Source organism: Pteropus vampyrus, unplaced genomic scaffold, assembly GCF_000151845.1.
Source record: "Pteropus vampyrus isolate Shadow unplaced genomic scaffold, Pvam_2.0 Scaffold43, whole genome shotgun sequence".
Classification (NCBI taxonomy): Eukaryota; Metazoa; Chordata; class Mammalia; order Chiroptera; family Pteropodidae; genus Pteropus; species Pteropus vampyrus.
In genome coordinates, this window is record NW_011888824.1 from 6,123,834 (window position 1) to 6,146,323 (window position 22,490).

Consider the following 22,490-nt stretch of genomic DNA (forward strand, 5'->3'; position numbering starts at 1 on the left):
CTTTATTTCTATTTCTGGTTTCTCACCTGTTTACAGGTGAAGGTGCTTTAGATAGAAACACATAAGCTTTTTTCACATGTAAAGGAAAACTGCAAGATCCTAAATTATATCCAATTACAGGTTTTCCAAGCATTCATTCTCTCTGTCCCCATATTTCTCAATCTCCATTCTTTATTACTATCTATTGAAACAGAGCACATATGCTATGCTTTGGCCAGATGCAAATTAACCAGAAAGGAACAACAACAAAATTACTACCTTTGAAAAGTATATATTCTACAGCAAGCATAAGTCAAAGACCACAAAGACATTTATCTGAAAAATACCAATACAATATACCAAAAGAGGTGTTTTTTTTTTTCTTTTTTTAATAACATTTCCCCTCCAAAAGTTGTAGAAGACAGTTAAGTGGTATGACCTATATCAAACTAGATGTTATCCTTATTGGATGGTAGGAAGGCTAGAAAAATTACCTTAAAAATTACTCCTTTATAGTTGACTTTGAAAATAAATAATATATAAATAAAGTTCTAGGTCATATTTCTCACGGTGTTAACAAAATGGTATGTAACTAGAATCAACATAAGGATTTGGAAAGAATATGGGGCTGTAGAATAGGACTGGGCTCTACTTCAGTTTCATCACTAACTAATCAATAGCCCAGCAAAATGAGGTTTGTTTTTGTTTGTTTGTTTGTTTGTTTTATCAATATGTAAAGGGAAATATGTACCCTTGGGGTTTTATTTTATACATAAACACCTCACTCATAAATTGCTTCTTAACCAAAGACATTCACTAGAATATGGCCACTAGTCAGGAAATGTGTGAAAACATTATGAGCACCTCAAATATTTCACCAATTCTATGTATTTTATTCATAGAGGAGGCCCTCAGTCTGTGACTCAATGATGAATTATTGTTATTATTTTTATAGTTCTAATAATGTTAGTTTTTCTGCCCACAGAAGACTAAAAGCAGAGGACATAGAAGCTGGAAAAGAGTAAAAGAACAATTTTGGTCAAATGAGGCAGACACGACTCAAATGACAAAAAGTGACTTATGATCAACTTATTTTAAAAAAAACAGATAAAAATATAGGTAGTATATATAAAGACACAAAATTCCTAACTATCTATAGGTATGTGATTTCAGAAAAACATTCCAACACATTTTCAATGGGCCTTGAATGTGCTGTTATATTTCATATGGTTCATTAAATAACTGATATCTTTAATGAAGGTGTACTGTATAATATGTTGTTTAATAGGTGCTACTTTATTTTTTAAAACAACTTTTTAAAATAATATTTGTAATAGTATCTGAAGTATTTAAGGTAAATATTATAGCATTCATTTTGCAGATGGAGAAATTATAAATTCTACAGATATCTGCTCAAGTGACAAGAGCCAAGTGGCAGAGCTGGACCTGAGGACAGGTTTCTTTCTCCTATATCTGGCTTGAAAATAAAATTTTTTAAAAGATATATTTATACTCATTTTTTTGCTGTTTAATAAATCATGAAAATACATAAAATGTTTTAGAACACTTCCTACCAAAATCATTACAGTCGTTCATGAGACTTCTAGTCAATATGGTGAATAGAATGTATATAGATACTGTCTCAGGTAAAATATAAGTGAAATGCAAGTCATAGTTAAGTTTAAAATAAAATAAAGGAAAGCTTCATGTCCAATAAACAAAAAGGGATTTTAAAGCCAAGACAAGGAACGGAGCAAAAATTGTAATCTTTGTGTGTATAAAGATTAAATATGCACTCTAGGAAGAAAAGTTTTACTATAAATTGCAATTGGCATCAAACTACCCAGGTATAATAAAGAAATGGAAGTGTGCTTTCTTCAAAAAAAAGAAGATAGGAAGTGGCAGTTTTGATCATGGACAGAAATTGGCCTAAGGAGTGGTTCTGGATCATTCATAGATGGAGCCAGTCACCATGAAAATTATGCTTGAGCTATGCATGAAAGTGGGATCTAGATTTGACTTGTATGCATGGCTGTAGGACGTTAGGCTAGGTCAATGCAAAACTGCCTTCCCATCTTAGGGCAATTGTAGAGCCTTAGTCTGAACAACTCCTGAAAGAAGATGCACATAGCAAATAATTACAAAGCGTGTAAGGTACCCCCGGCTGTGGTTTAAATAGTGAATATAATAAAGATCCCCAGTCCAGAAACTATGGATAATAGATCATCTAAATTATGCTTTAAAACCAATATGTTTTAAACATACAAAAAAAGATGAATAAATAAAAACTGAAAGAAAAAAAATATTTGAGAAATGGAGCTGAGTTTTAAAAAACTAAATAGAAATTACAAAAAAAATCCATTAAAATTTTAAAAGTCTATCACAGAGAGAAAAAAAGAAAAATATAAAATAATAGTTAAGAACAAGAAGTTCCAAAACACAATTGATATTCCAGAAGGCAAAAATAAAATAATATTTAAAAAGAAAATGGTGAATCACTTTTCTGAATTAAAGAAGGCCATGAAAAAGAAAGTTCTGAGTGTCAAGTAAGAAATAATATTTAAAAACTCACATTTAATTATGTCCTTCAGTGATATTTCAGGATATCAAAGATAAAGACAGAATTTTTAAAGCTTCTAAGGGAAATAGACAGACACATTACTTATAATGCAATAATAAGCATACTCAGAGCCAACTTCTTCTGAGGAACAACGAATGCCCGAAGACAATAGAACAGTTTCAAAATGATTAGGAAAACTAGATATCAACATAGAATTCTATACCAAATAAATTATCATTAAGAGGTGAGGATAAAATAAATATTGGTTTTCATGTATGAAGACTAAATATTCATTATCCAGAGAAGCTTGTTAAAATTATTTGCTAGTAACAAAAAAATTGATGATAAAATAAAGAATAAAATACGAAGAAGCAATAGAAGACAAAAAGTTCTTCAAAACATGGAGAAAACACAAAAACATTAAAAATATAAAAATAACAGTAAATTAAGAGTTATAAACATAAAATAATAGACAATGAATCATGAGATATAGAAAATTAGGGTGTTTAAGGGGAACTTAGAGCATTCTAAGTGTTCTGCATTATTCAGGAGGATGCTAAATATACTGATTATACGTAGCTTTGTTAAGGATGCTGAGTAAAATGCAGTGCTAATCACTAAAAAAAATGACTTCCTACAAGTATAAAATAAAAATGAATTTAAAATTTAAAAAATCAAAGTGAAGCAGTTTAAAAAAGTAAAGAAAAAAAAAAGAGAACTCAAAATGAAATAAAGACTTAAACATAAGACCCAAAACTATAAAACTCCTAAAAGAAAACATAGAGTAAACACTTTATAACATTAGTTTGGCAACGGTTTCTTGGAAATGACATTGAAAGCACAGGCAATGAAAGCAAAAATAGACAAGTAGAATTACATCAGACTAAAAAACTTCTGCACAACAAAGGAAACAGTCAACAGAATTAAAAAAAAAAAAAACACAGAATGGGAGAAAATATTTGCAAATCATATTATCTGATGAGAGGTTAATCTCTAAAATATATAAGGAATATCTAAAACTCAATAGCCAAAAAAATAATAACCCAATTAAAAATATGGATAAAATATTAAATAGACATTTCCTCAAAGAAGACATACAAATGGCTAACAGGAAGATGAAAAAATCCTCAATGTCACTAGTCAAAGAAATGTAAATCAAAACCAGAATGTGATATCACCTCATAAGTGTCAGGATGGCTATTATAAAAAAAAAAAAAAAAATTGGTTAATTAAAAAATCGAGTGTTGATAAAGAAGTGGATATATTGGAACCTTTGCTCTCTGTTGTTGAAAATGTAAAATGGCATAGCTATGATGGGAAACAGTATGGAAGTTTCTTGAAAATTAAAAATAAAACTTACCATTACATGATCCAGAAATTCCACTTCTGGGTATTTAATTCAAAAAATTTAAAACAGGATTTTGAAAAGATATGTGCCATTCTATGCTCAAACAGCCAAGAGGTGGAAACACCCTAGATTAATTGACAGATTAATGGATAATGAATATGTGGTATGAACATGCAATGGATACACATACAGATGAATTAATGGATAATGAAAATGTGGTATACATATTTCAGCTTAAAAAATATATGGCAACACAGATAAAACTTAAAGACATTACACTATGTGATATAAGCTAGTCACAGAATGACAAATACTGCATGATTTCACTTATATGAGGTGTTGAAAATAGTCAAATTTATAGAAGCAGAAAGTATAATGGTATTTCCAGGGGCTGGACAGAGGAGGAAATTGAAAGTTGCTGTCCAGAAGGTATAGTGTTTTAGTCAAGCAAGATGAAAAAGTGTTAGAGATCTGCTGTACATGCATACACACATATAGTCAAAAATATTGTGTCGTACAATTAAAAATTTGGTAGGAGGGTAAATTTCATGTAATGTTAGGTAAAATTAGGTAGATACTATTGTTATGCCTATTCTAGATGAGGAAACTGAGGCTTCAAGAAGATGCCTAATGTTTGTCTCTGAACCTTTTACACACACGTTCAATCATCTGAAATGCTGAATCCTCTCTTTTGTCACCCACTTTTTTTTTAATATATGTTATTCACTCACTCAGCCCTCTCCCTCATTCCACACTCGCTGAGCCTCATGGTCAAAGACTCTCTTTCCTTTTAATATTCCCCAGAGAGTCCTGAAGAATATTTGGTATACTATAATTAATCATTAAAGATAATGTAATAGACTCTTGTGGAACCTGAGGCTCCCGCTAAAGGTCCTCTTTTGTCCTTTGGAACTAAAGATATTTCCTTTCCTTCCAAAGTTTCAATAACATACAGTTAAAATGCACTGTCCCAGAGTCACAAAGTAGTGTCTTGACAGACTGACAAGGATTCAGAAGCAGATAATTTAGCAAAACCCAGTCTGAGAGCTTTTTCCAGTAAACGTTAGAAAGGTGAAAGAGATGGAAGCAGTTCTCACATTCAGTACTCACATTCAATACTCCTGGAGACTACTTTGGCAGGAATTTATTTTGTGCCCAATATTCTTAAAAATCATCATCTTAATGATGAAGATGAAAATAATAGAGGAAACAGTTTCCTGGATCACAGGCTTTGATTTTCTCTATTAGTTGGATGCATGAAACAATGCAGATTTATAATTCCTTTATTTCACCTCTCTGAGTCTTAGAGCAACATGAACAAGTCCCACCAAAAAGTTTTAATGAGGCACAAAAAAGACGGTCAAAGGACTTTTCTCCTTCAGACTAAAAATCTAGTCAGTGGTATAGGAGTCAAGAACGGTATTATAGTTCATTTCCTAAACATTAAACCATTTTCCTCTCTCTTTCTAAAATGTCCATTGTCAAGGAAAAGCAAAATATTGTATAGTTCTTGGTGGCCAATCTAAGATTAAAGGTAACTGTCCCTCTCTGTACTTAAAATGACCTCAATTTATAACTACTTGGATCACCTCCAGATTCATCTATAATTTAATTATATTTATCCCAGCTCACCTAGAAGAACTTAAAATGAAATAGTGACTTTGGTTTGTGAGGTTAGAATCAATAGCTATTAAGAGAATGAGATTTTTAAATCTAGGAGAAAAAAAGCAAGTACTTAAAATATCTCTTGCATCAGCCTCAAAATTCTAGGTACTCAGACAATGCAGATATGATAGAATTTATCACAATGCATTATACATCTTTAATGTCTAGAAGGGTCGAAGTTAATGCAAGACTGATTGTCAATCAGAATAAGAGCTAAAAATTCAGCTTTCAAAGTATTTTAGACTTGTGTGGCACATTTAGAGAGGCAGACAGATCCCGAAGGACTGAAATTGATGAAAGCTATAAGATAAGAAAATTCTATGTAAGCCAAGTGTACGAGTTTCTCTAATTATGTCATTGGCATCGTGTAAATGCCAGACACCATTTTATATGCAGCTTAGATATAGCAGATGTTGGCATTTAAGTATAGGTTGCTATGAGAGAAAATTGCCCTTGAATGAAAGAGGAAGTTTACTGGCAGAGAAAAATGATTTTCTCAGTTAACAGTTATAACCCCAATAATAGAATTGTTTTCAACCAGAGGTTGTGGGGTGGGAAAGGAGGAAAGATATAATGATACCTCAATTCCAATCTAAAAAAGAAAGAAAATCAGCTTCAGTTTAAATTGCGGATGTGTGGGTTGTATACATAGAACCTTCTCCTCCCTCTCTTCTCAAACCTCAAGACTTCATGTTAAATGGAACAAATCACATCCTTCGTGGTTCTGCTCTGTTTGGTACAGCTGCTTGCTGCAGGTGGTGCCCTAAAAATATATTGTTTGTTTATTTTGCAATATAGCCGTCTGCAGAGTGGTACCTAAAAGTGCAACAGCTCCCTTTTCTTTCTGTCAGTGAACTAAATGATGAAAGACTAAGACCTCTGCCAAACCTAGCATGAAATGGCCCAAATAAGAGGCACAGGTAGTGCTTGAGGCTCAGCTCCTGATAAGTTCCATTTTCTTTGGATTCATGTGGCAAAGCTGACAAGCAGACTATCTGTCATCAGAGCCTCTAACTGGGTTTCAGCAAAGCAAGGCCAAGCAACAAACCGCTTCTGTTGGGAGAATCATTATGCTCTCTGGGGATTAACATCTGTAAGCATATGGGATTTAAAGGAAAAAAGAACTCAAAATGGATCACAAAAAGAAAGTAAAATGAAGATTAATCTCAGGTATCTGTTCATGCAGATATATTTAAATAGAGCTTTCAGTGAGTTTTTAAAATTTAAAATGTAAATAATCAAATAATTTTTCTAGCCACATTGGCAGGTCCCTCAGAGTTAACCCTTATTCACCTCACAGAGTTGTTGAACACAATACAATAACTCATGTATGAAAGTTTTATACACTATAGTGAAAATAATGATATACAAAATTATATTTTCATTATTATTATTCTAGATTTTTCTCATTGAATGAACCTTAAAAAAACACTCTCCCAAATTTCAAGGTTTATATGAACTAATTGGTACAGAGAGATCATTGACAATAATGAGTCATGCCCACCAACCTCTGGCAAGACATTGTTTACCATAAAAATTTTACTTAGCATTGCTGGGATTGTGATGAATAGATTTTATCATTTAATAGATGAAAAAAATAAAATGTAACACTAGAAGGTATTTTCTAGAAAAACTGAAAAATATTGGCTTCCAGCCAGCAAATAACTGATGTTTCTCTAAAATTTAGTTCCATAGAAACGTCTTTGGATTATTAACCTGAGAGGAGAAATGGCACCAGAAGAGTGAAGATGATGTCATGATTCCAACCTTCAGAACAGGGATGATGCTGTTTATCATGACAATGATAGAGAGAAGGATAGACAGTTGGAGAGCTTTAGAAGGAGAGTAGTAAGGTCACCATCAGGCTTTACAGGTAGGCGGAAGCAGATAAATAAAAGAAGGCAAAATGAATTTTAAAAAGTTTAAAAAATAAATTTAAGAATGATTCAAATGTGGGAATAGAGTAGGAGAATGACCACATTTGGAAGGAAAGTGTTTAGTATTTTAAAGAAAAAGAATTTAAATGGACTGAAGGCAGAGAGAGGAAAGACGAGTGATATAGCTAAGCTGACTTACTTTTGAGAATGTGACCTGTAATTACTGACTGCAGGTTGGTAGCTAGTTACACATGGTCAGAGCTGCAGATACACCCTCATGAGTGGAGGTCACTGCCCTTACCTATCTTTTACCTAGAATGCTCTTCTCCCAAACATCTACATGGTCCAGCTCTCAAGATACTCAGAAAGTGGTTCAAAAATCACCTATCAGAATCACCTTCCTTGATCACCCTTTGGTAGTTCTTTTATCTTATCCTGCTTTATTCTGCCATATTTGCAATTAGCATTAACCAAAATAATCATGTGACAAATAGCTGCCTCATTAAGTATAATAAAATATAATATTTTGAATTAAATTCAGAGAATAAGTGATAAACATATGTGTGTAAAAAGATGTAGCCTTGACTCTCAGGGTTACTACTTGAAAGTAATTTCACAACTTGTGGGAGTCAGAACAAAGATCAGAGGAATAAATGGCAGAGTCAGGACGAATTCAGTCATGATGCCACAGCACAGGAATAGGAAAGAGGATAATAAGGACTAGGAATTATATACTGCTTTGTGTAGAAGAATGTGTGGGTTGAAAATAGTAGAGTTTAAAATACTATTTATAGGATCAATACAAGCAAAAGGTACAGAAGGAATATTACAGATGGCTCTTCTTCTACTGTGTAAACACTATTTAGCTTAAATGTATTTGCCCATATTTTAATTCTTTTTTACTCAAGTATGACATGCTAAACAATAAATTATCCCTCATATAATAGCTGTCATTATAAATCATCTTTACATCTTTCCTTTAAGAATGCCCTGCTGTTATTTGAAAAGGCTAACACATTCTGCTATTATTTTACTACTGTTTAGAAGTTCTTGTAAAAAAGAAATTGCCAACAGACATTTCTTATAAATGTTTATCATAATAATTGATCATGACTGAAAAGACATCCTAAAATACAATGATATTATATATTACAAAGTAAGATGGTAACCTTTTTTCAAGGCCAAGAACTTATATTTTTCAAAAAATACTCTTTTAGTATGTGCTAAATACTAAATATATATACTAAGTACTCTATTTCTTTCCAAAATGACTTATGATTTAATATACTTAACTATTTTATTCTGAAACAAATTTGTAATTATAAATTTAAATATAAGAAATGAAACTGTACATGGCTCATTGCACAATACTCTATGTAGACAATTTCATATTATTGAAGAAAATATCTCATTTGAAACCTAATTATTGGTGATTTGTTGCAGCCTAGAATCCCTACTACCATCTTAAATGTGTTGGTATTTTTATTCCATAATGTTTCTAGCTATTCTCATAGATCAAGTGACATACTCTAGGAGGTAAGCAAGTGCTTCAAACATTATGTTTACATAGAACCTGATATTACATACTGATGATAATGATTGATATGGGATAAAACTTACCTTTGTGTAGGCTAGTGTTTGGTACACTAAATAGTATTACACTGGCTTGAGAATCACAGTTCTGTTTGAGTAGTAAGTACACTTGGTTGGACTTTGTTCGTTTTTGAACATCACTGTTAGTTTGAAAAAATAATAGTATTCTCAAGGAGTGGTGGGAGAAACTGAGCTAAGGAGAAAATAAATAACACCACCTTTATTGTTTTCAAGGAAATTTCTTAAACATTATCTCCTTTAGTTCATAATTATAAAATAGTTTCTTATGCAGCTGTGTGTAAGATTTAAGGATTGTTATTCCCAGACTGTGAATATTTTACTTTTATTTCTGAATTTGCATGTAGGGAATACCAGAAAACACTAAAAGCAAAAAAAAAAAAAAAAAAAATCTTAGACTTAATTTGACTTTAGAGGCTGTTCAAGTTCTTGCGTTCATGAACTCACAAAACTACTCACCAATTTATAAGGGCACATTTCAGGAATAAAACAAAATAAAATAAAGTGCATGATAACTGAATCTTCAAGGTTTATTTTTACCAAACTTGACTGACATCTGTGGATAAAACATCAGGGTATTAAGTTCTGAAAGGATAGTGTTCTAATGACTTTGTTATTGGCAAGATAAATTGAGAAAGGTTATAATGTTAAAACATGTGTCCATTTCAGAAGTATTAATAGGTCTTGATTATTTCTTCCTATTCAAGGATAAATCCAGTAGGGGTGCTAAAATTAGTTTGTAGAATATTGTTTATATGTGCTAAGAAATGTCCTTTCCTAATTCTATTTACCACTTTCATTCTCTTATTTCAGGAACTTTTTCATTGGAAAAATCCCCTGTTCACAATTGTGATTTGGTTCTTCTCATATTTTTATAAATATATATATAATTTATCATGATATTACAGAGAGACAAATCACGTTTATTTCATTTATTGGGTTACTATCCTATGACAAGTATGTCTGTGTATCTCAGTACCCAGGAGAACTAGAGTTTGGAGCAGTATGTAAAATATTTGAAGCCAAGCAGTAAAGCTATTGAAGCATTACAGGAGCTAGGGAAGAAGCCAAATGCTTGTCATTTTGTCTGTTTCCATCACAGGCAGCAAGTAGTTTTGTCCTAAGTAGAAAACTATTGTCCAGTCTTGGACCCTGAACTAGGAATCAGAAGACTCAGTTTTTAGTTCCAGCTCTATACCACCTCATTCTTTAGTGTGGAGATATAGCAGACCTGGTACAGATATACACATTCAATATTTGATGACAGACTAATTATGTCATGGGCTTGACCCTGCAATACTGGAAGGGAAATGACTCTCAAAGCCCAAAAAGGAGTTGATAAGCAATGGAGCTGGGGTACCATTTTTGGTATTATAGAGTCATCTTCCTGACCAAACACCACATATTCCTGAGCAATTCAGGACAACAGAGAGATCAGTAGTGAAAAGAAAGGGAAGACACTAATATTTCTGGTGAAAATTTTGAAAATTACACCCACATAGATCCTATTTCAGGCCTAAGGAGACAAAATTTCTAGAAGTAAGTAATGTTCATGGTAATCCTTTAAAAAAGTGAATAATATCTAGTCTCAGGCAGCATTAAAAACCATTGCTTTAGAGTAATGGCCTTTAAGAAAGAATTTTTAGAAGTCTGTTTAAAAACTGTGTACATTTGAAATTGATGTTTGATATTTTTCATCATTAGTTTAAATGGCTGCAAAAGGGCTAATTATATTGGCATATTATAAATATTAACATTAAGTTTTAAAGGGACATTAGTTACTCTTTTAAATATATCCAATGACATATTACTCAGCCATAAGAAGAGATGAAATACTGCCATTTGTGACAACATGGATGGACCTCGAGATAATCATGCTAAGTGAAATAAGCCAGACAGAAAAAGTTGAAAATTACATGATATCACTTATATATGGGCTATAAACCTAAAAGCAACAAATGAGCAGGACAAAGAAACAGAGACTCATGGACATGGACTATAGGCTAGTGGTTACTAGTAGGGTAGGCGAGGAGGAGGGAGGAAGATGGGGTAAAGGGAGTCAAATATAGGGTTTAGGAGGAAGGTGAAGTGGGTAAAGGGGATCAAATATATGATAGCTAAAGAAAACTGGACTTTGAGTGGTAGACACACAATAGAATATACAGATGTCAAATTATAATGTACACCTGAAAATTATATAATTGTATGAACCAATGTTACCTCAATAAACTTAATTTCAATAAATAAATAAATGTATATATCTACAATGAAATTTGAATGCCATTGTGATTTGAAATTCACCCTCTTTCATTTAAAAACACATGTGCATATTCTTTTATATAATCATAAATTTTATGTATTTCCTTTTCTTTTGAACTTGTATTTCCATACCACTGCATCCACAGAACTTTTTCTAATGTAATGTTTATTTATTTTGAAGTTTTATACCTATCACACTATCATACTTATCTGCACCAACTATATATGTGTATAATATAAATTTGTATGTGTTAAATTAAATACGTATAAATTTAAATTTGATTTTTTTCTTTCCCATATCTATAAGGCATTAAGTGTTAAAAATGTATTCTTTTTCTTGACATTTAATTTTTTTTTCAGCTTTACTGCGGTATAATTGGAAAATAAAATTGTAAGATATTTAAAATATTCATTGTGGTGATCTGATATACAGATGCATTCTGAAAGGATTTCCACCATCTAGTTAATTAACACATCCATCACTTCACATAGTTATGTTTTTTTGGTTGAGAAAATAAAAATATGTTATTATTTGGGCTATCACGACAATTATGATTTTATAAAATTGATCAAATCAACAGTCGATTACAAATGTTGATCAAAATTAGGTACAAAAATAAAATTTTATTTGAAATTTATTTCTTATTAGTACTAGAATAAGGCAGAATTTAGTATGAGTTTATTTATTTATTTATTTATTAGGTTTAAGCACAAAAAGTCTTGTTATAAGAGAAGAATTAGAGACATTTGTTACAATGACTCATTTAACTCCTACAACTTCTGATTTAGGTGTAAATAATTTACATGGTTATCTAAATAAAAATTATTTCAAATAATATACCTATTGACAGATCTATTAGGTTTTTCTTCAATTTTAATGACGGCAAAAAAATGGAAATTGCCCATTATGCATCAGCGATTTCTGGGAACTATACCAAAAACACACTACCAAGACATAATAAACAACTACTAATTATGCTCCTAACTCTTTTTCTTAAAGGCACCTAGCTTATTCTGATGTATATAAAAAAAATGTGTGTGGGATACTGAATACTGAAATATTTAAAAATTATGTGATTTGAGCATATTTTTATCAAACCATAGAGCTGCAGATATGGCTAATTTAATTTATAAAAAATAGCAAACACAATAACTTATAAATTAAATGGCTAATTCATGTTTCACTGTGAAACAAATAAACTAAAAATCAAATCTATTTTGTTTCTTAAGGAAATCTGTCTTAATTTTTTCAATTCAAACAAATGTAACGAAGAATATACACATGGCAATCATTTCATTTCTGAATGCAGTAGTAGCTGAGTATCAGCTCATACCATCTCCTCACTTACCCTTTTAAAACTACTAAAGTTCACAACATAAATTTACTATTTACCACTTTAATAGCAATATTCTAGGCTACATGAAAATCAGGACTCAAATCTTTGACAATCCAATCTTTGTCTGCAAATAAGCATTTCCAGATTAAAGGAGTCAAATGCAGCCTGAGCAATAAGCCCTTCCCTCTCATCCATGAACCACGCAAGTCAGCAACATCCAAAGAAATATTCATACGCCATTCCCAGCACAACCCCAAATCAACTTGGATAAAGGAAGGCATTTAAGGTTTTGAAAATTTCTTCACCAATGGTATTTCTAGGCAAGTCTTAGCAAGCTGAATGGCAAATATTTATCATTAACTGAGAGTAATTAGAAACAGCTGTGACTCCATCCATCTGAAGACATATAGTTTATCTTCAATTTTTTTTTTTTTTACCACAATCTGTTGAACAATGACTTCCATAATTTCATGCACTCTACAAAGCACAAAGTTTTCTGAATAGGGAAAAAGCTATAACTGAAGGATGAACTTGGAAGTGAACCTATGAACAGCACCAGATTTTTGAATCTATTCTAAAGCCTTCTATGACTTTTCTGCTAATTCATAGATGGTTTCCAAGCCAATTTTAATATCTGCAGGAAATATTAAGCTTATTTACCTTTTACCAATATCCTCTCCTGGTCTCCTAAAAATATTAACAGTCAATTGCTACAAACTTAGAAGTGTGTCAGAAGTAAAATAAATAAAGGGACTAAAGGGAAACAACACCTAGCAATTGTGGTTGGAGAAATTTATATAAAATGTAGAGATATTGGTCCTGTGGAAGTAAGCTAGAGAAAAGAAGGACTAAATATTTATTTTTGTTTTCTTTCTCCAATAAATTATTTAAAATCTTAACATGTATTTTAAAATATAAAGTTACTTCAGTGCTGGCCATACATGTTTTTCCTTAAGCTTCATATTTGCATTTCTTTGTGAAACACCTTCCCTTTTCATTGTGTTAGTTATGTGAGTGAAGTATAATGTGCATAACAAATATAAGGCACACACACCCATGGCAGACATAGCTAATTAATTATGGTATTCTTTGCCACTAAAGAACTCTGAATTTTTGGGCTTCAAGAATCCATTACTCATCAGCTGGTGATGGCATGCAGGGTGAAGCCTATTTCTCATCCTTGGTACTAGAGAAAAACAGATCAGCATGTCCATCTTCCCTATTTACTAGCTAAGAAGTCTCGGGAAAGGCCTGTAACCTGTTCTGCTGCCCTCACAGGACTGTTCCACAAGTCAAAATATTTAATTCCTGTGAAGACATTTTGTAAACGGTGCAGTTGTAATCACACATTTGAAGAAATTGGCTTAATTCTTTTGCAACGTGAATAGCATCATCTTTCTAGTTGACCTCCTCCTTGGCTCTCCCTATACATATTTATTTGATCTATTTTATAAGTGTAGGCTATTTTTTATTTTCGGTTTTATTAAAATTGTGCACACCTGCATTCTTTTTGAATGTGATATCTGATACTAACTAAAAGAAAATGCTGCTGCTGGAGGAGGAGAAAGCACAAAATCTCACACCTGGCTCATCATTATGGCATTCTGGCAGTCCTTTCTGCTCGGCTGGAAACTGTGTGATTAATAGCTCCTCTTCCCAATTACATGGATATTATACTCATCTTCCTTTGGCTGTAGACTGGAGATATCTTATGTATGTGCAATGCAAATGTGGGCTTTGTGAATGCTAATTTCAAAATCAGCTCAAAGTTGATTGGCAGAAAACCGAACAACGGGGTGACAGGCGTGCCAGGGGTCAGGAATCTGTGAAAGAAAGGCTTAGTGAAGGTGGAGAAAAAGAACTAGAGAGATTTGGAGTTAATCAAGAGCAGTAGCTGGAAGAACAGCAGTTTATGAAAGCAGATCTAAGCCACATATCCTGGAAGAGAGGGCAGCTTCAAAGACTGGTGAAAACAATGAGAAGAGCGAGAGTTTAGCTGACTTTACAAAAAGCAGGATGGAACCAAGAGCCAAGATAATGCTGTAAACTGCACAAACTGTATTCTCTGTCTATCACAGCCCTGAAATGTGCCTGTTTGCACATGGTTAGTACCCTTAGGAACATCACTCCATTTTTGATTGTGACATCCTCAAGGTCAGGGATCTTGTCATTTGTTTCTCTAGATGCAAACAGGGGCCAAGCACTCAGATAGTGTTCACTGGACTGGACTGAACTGAACATTTCATGTCAGGGGGATGACTTGGGTAATGTGAAAATGAGAGGAGCAGAGATTCAAGACATTATTTCATCTCTTACTCATGACAGTAGAAAGGATCAGAACGACTATAGAAAAATGTAGTTGGAAGGCTTCCATTAACTAAGTGGAACAAATTGTTCAAGATAAGCTCAATTTTAATTTGCATTCTAAAACTCTAGTTAAGATTTGCTAAGTTTTATGTGCAGCGGATGCTTTCAGCCCAAGACTGGCTAGACAACAGCATGTCTAAACACTGAAAGGCTGCTGAATATTCTCCAAGCAGTCGGCTTGGGTACGCTGTCGCTAACTTATTTTCAGGGGATCCATAATCGGCATTGCAAAAGAATGGCTCCTGAATAGAACGGGTGTAAAAAGGGAGAGGTAAAGTTGTCACATCCTGTGATAGTTTGCTCAAACTATTTTTCCACTCAACTGGGGCAACGTAGACAGCATTGAGAGCCAATAGCTTGAAATATCAGTCACAACTGCTCATAGAGACACTCCATCCATCTTCTTTGCGCTCTAGACATTTTGCCTTTACAGATGGTTTTTACTTATGTAAAATATATTTTTTTAGGTAGTATGTCAGACTTAGCATATGTTTCCATGTCCAAATGTATTTTTTAGAAAATTACTCGTGTGCCAAAATTTTATGTGGGGTTTAATAAATCAGTGAATACAGTTTATACATAATTTCAACTAACTCTCTAAAATAGTCACATGTAACTATCCATGCATATAAGCAAGCTATATCTTTATAGCATCCTTGACACATAAATGGAAGTTTTCCAAAATGTTTGGGTACAGTAAAAAACAGAGTTCCAACAAAGGAATATTTTATCTATAACCTCTCTCTAACATATATATGAAGATGTTTTATTTGTCCTCCAAAACCAGAAATATTTTATTTATACCACATAAGAATGAATACTTCAGCTAAATAGATTTTAAATAATTAAATGACTACTTCCATCCCATCAAATCTAACTAATCTTTATTTTAAGATAATCAAGTGCAAGATTCTACTTGCATTATTCGTTGTTAATTTTAAGACTATGCACAATAACTGCAGGTCTACATGGAGTCAGAAAAAACATGTGGACTAGCACATGTAGATTTGTAATAAATAAAGGGAGACATCTATAATAAAGTTGCCTAAACTTTATAAATCCCACAAAATTATTCATTTAGCCTTAAAAAAAGTTTTTCTTGAAAAGGAGTATGTTATTGATCTTATTTATCTCTTTGTCGTAGTGAGACAGTGTAAAATAACATATTATATATAACATAGGCATATATTACAAAAATAGTTCTACAAATATAGAAATACAAAGGAGTTATTGATAATTCCTACTGCTTCCTGGTAGAGGAAAGGCTCTTTATCAGCATAATACTGGGGAAAAAAAATGAGGGCATAAATCCTAGAAGTAGAGTTAATTCATAAAGCTGAATTGTATTGAGGGGAGAGGGACAAAGGGTGATGGATGGTACCTGGGGACATCTGGGAAGAAGATAAGGGCAAATGAAGAACAGAATTCCCAAGACTAATAGCACAGCCAGAAAGAAACTGTGTGTGGGGCGGAATACCTATTGAAATCTTATAAATTTGGGTATTGCAGCATGTTAGTTATGAAAACTCTCTGATCTTCCCTTCAGATTCTTTGGAAAAGTCCACCAAAAGCCAAATAATCAAACCCTGACTGGTTGGATTTCTTATATAAAATGCTAAAGATGGCAATGTCTTTTAGTGATTGCTGGAAAAAACCGGCACACTCAGTCCAGGGTACGGCTTGGTTTAATCTCACAAATCCTTATTAAAAGTGGCATTAATTAGGAAATAGAAAATAGCCACATTTTACCTGCATATTCCATTGTGCGCACTGAGACTGCACAGAAATAACACAAGTCCGGAAGCACTAGAAAGAGTGGTTGGCTGTCAACACTTACTGCGAGGACAATCTGGAGGGAACTATGAGCCACTTCTATGTACTGGTACTCCAGAAAACACCCTGAGACCGTGATGTAGCGATGGTCTTCTGGGGCCCAGTCTGGGGCAGGTGTCACTGATGTCACCGTACATCCTGGTCCATTCTCCATCCACCAAGATCGGTGCATTGAAATATTAAAAGTCAGGATAAGGTCTGTTTCCTGTAAGAAGGCAATTTATAAGGATGAGAATTATTTTATAAAAGTTAGATTTCGGGGGCTGACTTGTTCTAGGTTTCCCATTTGAAAATGTGGGTTTCCCTCCTCCTCTTACTACATTTTATAGGTAGAAAGAAAGCATCTAAAGTAAAACTATCAGTTCTACTTGAAAATTATGTACCTATGGCTTCTACTTATATAGGTTTACGTGATTACAATAATATAAATAAAACTATTAGTAAAATTATCAATGACTTACATTAATTGTAATACCAGAGTCTTTATGTTTAGGACTTGTAAATATTTCAAAGGGAACAATTTAAACTATTTTGTCAAGTGCAGTTCATCATTTATTAAATCTGCTATTTTCCTCTCCCTCAGACTATATGCCTTTTGCCCATTTTAAATATCAAAGTCGTACTTCAATTCAGCAAAATTTAACATAATGTGGCTAATACTAAAATGTGTAAGACCTTTATTTAACAGAACACAATACTACTTGTTTTTTCTCCTTACTATTATTGTACAATTATATCAGGGTCTTTTCAATCTTGTCAATTGGTACTGTAAAACTGGCCATAATATTTCTTAGAAAATATCATTAGCAAATTCTTGCAGGGTCTGGATAATAAGTCAACAAGGTGAGGTTCAGCATGTTAGGTTGATGGGTAGCTATACATGGAATAATGATAGAGTTTTTACACAGAGTTTGCAATCGCATACACAAACATGGAGTTATCAATAACACATGGACAAATGTTATCTTCCCAGAAGAGAATGGCTAAAAGAATGAATGGAACACATTTTATTACCTGCCAAGTCTTCAGGAAAGAAGAATTCTAACAGAGAGGGTCGGTCAGTGGTGAGAAAAAAGAATTATTTCAGTCTCAGTGACAGAGCTGCAAGATAATAAATGCCAACTACTCTCACTCCAAAATGAAGTGTTGGATTGACTAGGTAGATTTTGCATAGAAAATATATCAAATCAGGTTTTGTGACCTTGAACCACCACAAAAACTATCCATATTTTTGATTACATTAATTGGTTTTTAATTATTGAACCAGTCTTATATATACTTGAGATAAATCCAACTTGGTGTGTGTTTAATCTTTTTGTATATTGTTGGATTCATTTTGAGAATGTTTTGTTGAGGATATTTGCATCTATATTCATAGAGGTATTTATTTGTAGTTTTCTTTTCCTGTAACGTATTTGTCTGATTTTAGCACTAGGTTAATGCTTGCCTCATAGAATGAGTTAGGATGTTTTCCATCTGCTTCAGTCTCCTAAAGGAGACTGTAGAAAATTGATATAATTTCTTTCTTAAATGTATGGTAGAATTCACCAGAAAACCCATCTGGGCCTGGTGCTTTTTGAAAGCTATTAATTATTGATTCTATTTCTTTAATTGATATAGCTCTATTCAAATTGTTTCTTCTTGTGTAAGTTTTGGGTGATTGTGTCTTTAAAGAAATTTGTTTCATTTATATTATCAAATTTGTGGGCACAGAGTTGTTAATAATATTCCTTTACTATCTTTTCAAAATCCACGGGATCTATAGTGATGACCTCTCTTTTATTCTGATATTAGTAATTTGTGTCTTCCCTAATTTTTTTCTTACCCAGGTTAAAAGCTTATGAATTTTATTAATGTTTCAAAGAAAGAGCTTTTGATTTAATTGACTTTCTCTATTGATTTCTTGTTTTCAATTTCTATTATTTCTGCTGTAATTTTTATTATTTCTTTTTTTATGCTTACTCTGGATTTAATATGTTCTTCTTTTTCTAGTATTTTTGAGTGGAAGCTTGGGTTACTGATTTTAGATCTTTCTTCTTTTCTAATATGCACTCGTCTATAAATTTCCTTCTAAGCACTGCTTTCACTATATCCCACAAAGTTTGATATATTGTATTTTCATTTTCATTTAGTTCAAAATAATTTTTAGTTTTTCTTGAGAGATCTTTGACCTATGTGTTATTTAGAAATGTGTTGTTTAATCTCCAAATATTTGGGGATATTCTAGTTATCTTTGTTACTGATTCCTTTACATTTTGCTGCATATTTTTCACTATCTGTCACTAATTCTTTTTAGATTAATAGAACTGTAAGGATTCATTCAATATTAATTTCTACATGGTCTAATACATCAGAATCAATAACTCTTTGTTCGTTATTTTGCTGGGGACTTTTGATCTAGAATTCTACAAGCTTCTGCTCTCATCAGACTCCAGGCATAGTGTACAGAATTGGATATGGGTCTTCACTTAGCACTATTTCTCTCTTATGTTGGATCCTCAGTTTCCTGGAACTGATGAAGATGACTTAATATTCCCCTCAGCTTGACTAAATAGGTTTCTTCCCAAGTGTAGGCCTCCGATCTCAATTTTTTTAGAACATTTTCTTTAGAAAACTTGCAATTGTAAATTATTTCCCTGCTCATTCAAGATGTAAATTTTCTAAAGCATAGGAATGTCTTTCTCAAGGTCTGGAGAGCCACCCCTTTGAAATGTAATTGTCAAAGAAGATAGCACCGTTATATCATGGTCTCTGTGAATGGATAGGAGCCTACCTTTGATAAGTGACAATTAACAAACACAGATGGCCTAATAACATAGACTAACTTTCCCCCTAATGTCCTCTATACATTTACGTTAGCTTACCCAGGCATTAAAAAATCATCCCAACTTTTGTTTCAGTGGAGTAGAGTTTAATTTCTCTCCCATGTTGAAATAGTCTTTAATAAAGTCCTTGCCTGTTTAACTTGGAGTTGAACTCAGTTCTACACTGAAGTCTCTCTTTCCTCCTGCGGTCGTTAAAATAAAATCTATCTTGCCATTTTTAACCAGTGCCATTTTTTTTTTAAAAGCTCTCATGCCTTTTTCTTACCTAGTTTGCTCTCTTGTTTCACAGAGTACATAATTCACAGTTTCTTAAGAATAGGTGAATGATTTAAAGTCTCAAGTGTTTTCATCCTACTTTTATATTAATTGCTACTGTAGCTGAGTATATCTTCTCAGTTGAAGATTATTTTCACTCATAACTGGGTGGATATTTCTCTATTATCTTCTGGTTTCCGTTATTACAATTAAAAAATGTATTTTTTGGTACAATTTTTTATGTAGCCTGTTTTTTTCTTTTGTTCTCTTGCATGTTTTTGTTTTAAATAGTGATATATTTCATAAAACATCAAAAAGTGTAGAGGCTATTACAATATCATTATACTCATCACTCAGACTCATTAAAATTTATATTTACTTGCAGTAATTTTTTAAATAAAATTTGATACATAGAAATGATGTCACCTCTGTAAGCCTAAACACTATTTCTCTATCTCCTTCTCAACAGATAATTATTGTTATTATTTTGGTATTATTACTCTCATGAAAGATTTTCTGTAGCTTTACTGAATATTTACATAGCCAATAATATAAAGTGCTGTTTTTTAGGTTTCAAAAAATATATATATTCTCTATATATTCTATAACTTATTTTCGTTTCATATTACAATTTAAGATGATCTATGTAGAAAATCTTTTTAGCTTTAGCTTCTGAAATTCTATATGAGAGTGCCTTGATGGTTTTTTTTTTTTTATTTTTTTTTTATTAGCTTATAGAGCATCTGGAGGGCCATTCCGTCCAGGAGCACTTTCCTTCCATTCTAGAAAACATCCTGCATTATATACTTAATTGTTCCCTCCCCTTTACTTTTTTTTTTATTAAAAGAGCTCCTATAAGTCACACATTTGACTTCCATGATTATCTCTTACATTCTTTTTTTTTTTTTCCTATTGTTCATATCTTATATTTCTCTTTACTCTTTTTGGAGACTTTCTTTACCAAGTGTTCCCAATTCGACATTGAACTATAGTTTTAATTTTTAATATTTTAAACTTTTAAGAGCTAATTCTTCTTTAATTTTTGCTTGTGTATAGCTAATATTTTTAAGTTGTTTCTTGGCTATAACTTTTCTTAGTTCTCTGATTATTGTTTTTAAATTTTGTTTTCTACATTGTTTTTGCTTTTTTTAAAGTTACTTATTTTTAGTACATAAATAAGTAGATAAATAATATTAAAAATAGTTATCAAGAATCTACTATGTGCCAAAAGCAATGCTCCTACCCTTATAAGAGGGAGAAATGGACAAAAATATATGTATAAAAATCTTACAACATGTATGGAGTGATTAATATGTGGAGAAAAATAAATTCAAGTAAAGAAATAGAATGATGAAGAATTGGGGGGAGTGTGACACTATTTTAGATGTAGTGGTAAGAAAATACATCTCTTATTAATTTGTATTTAAACAGAGTCCTGAATAAAGTGTAGAAGTGAAGAGAACAAACATGGCAAAGAGCAATCCCAGCAGATCAAACAGCCAGTGGGATTGCCCTGAAGATTTTCTTTTATGTTCGTTTTTGTCTTTGACTTTCTTGTTGGAACCTTTCCTTAAAATTCTGGTGATTGTTGGTTGTCCTTTCATATCAAAAAAGATAAACTAAAACTTGACTGGCAGTTTGTTATGTATTAGTGGGCTGAGCTGATCAGCCGGTATCCTTCACATATGATAATGACTAGGCAGTGCCTTCTAAATGCTAGATCTGTGGGAATCTGTACGACTTTGCTCTGGGTCTTCCAGGTTACTTATAGAGTAGACACCAGACCACAGCATCCTTGGGCTGAACTGAAAAGGAGATGGTGGTCTTGGTACATAATATGCAGATTTTTTTTTTCCAGTGTGTCATCTTTAATTAAATCCTCATGTTTTCAGACACTTAGCCATGCCTACCTGTGCTTCAAGAGCCTCACCTGTCCAGAGGAGAAGCCTGGTTGTGCAGACTAAAGGAAGAGCCTGGGGTAGTCTAAACGTTCCTCGAATAGATTATTCAGTCCATTCCTAGACCTCTGCCTGACATACTCCTTCCACTCTTAAATCCTGATTTTCTAAAGATTTCATAGGTCAAATCTGCACCTTGGAACTCTCCTCTGAATGTCTATAGTTTTTAGTTTTCTTCACACTGCTGAGTCACTTGGCAATTCTCCATCTACTTTCTATTTTCTAAAAACTGTTGACATTTCTTGGCCATTTATTCCTTTTCATATTCTCTTTTTATTGTGTGTTTAACCCTTTTTTATCCTTTAATATCATTTGGTGCAGTTTCAGAATGAAATGTAAGTAAGTGCATCTTCAACCAGCAATCATTAACTGGTTGATTCCTGGCACAATCTTATATTTTAATTTATTTCATGCAGATGTTTTAACAAAAAGTCTCTATGTATGTATGCATGTGTGCATTATTTTAACCACAGAGTAAAATTCCCGGTTGTAAAACAGACAATAGAAAGGTCTCCTTGAAGTCCCTTTTAAATGAAACAGAAATTCCTGAGTGTGACCTGCTCCATGCATAATCAATAGCTTATTTAATTCTGATATATTTTCAATTTTGAGCTCA

The 22,490-nt window shown here is 32.6% G+C and overlaps 1 protein-coding gene across 3 annotated transcripts in view; it reads right to left on the minus strand.

The window, feature by feature from the left end:
• Positions 1 to 22,490, minus strand: part of NKAIN2 (sodium/potassium transporting ATPase interacting 2) — an 876,886-nt gene that overhangs the window by 124,191 nt on the left and 730,205 nt on the right. For 2 of the 3 annotated variants that reach the window (XM_011358755.1, XM_023529803.1), the window contains exon 4: positions 16,841 to 17,041. The exons of the other annotated variant lie outside the window; for it this stretch is intronic. In XM_011358755.1, the coding sequence (XP_011357057.1) occupies positions 16,841 to 17,041 (201 nt within the window). The remainder of the gene's footprint in view (positions 1 to 16,840; positions 17,042 to 22,490) is intronic. 3 annotated transcript variants of the gene reach the window in all.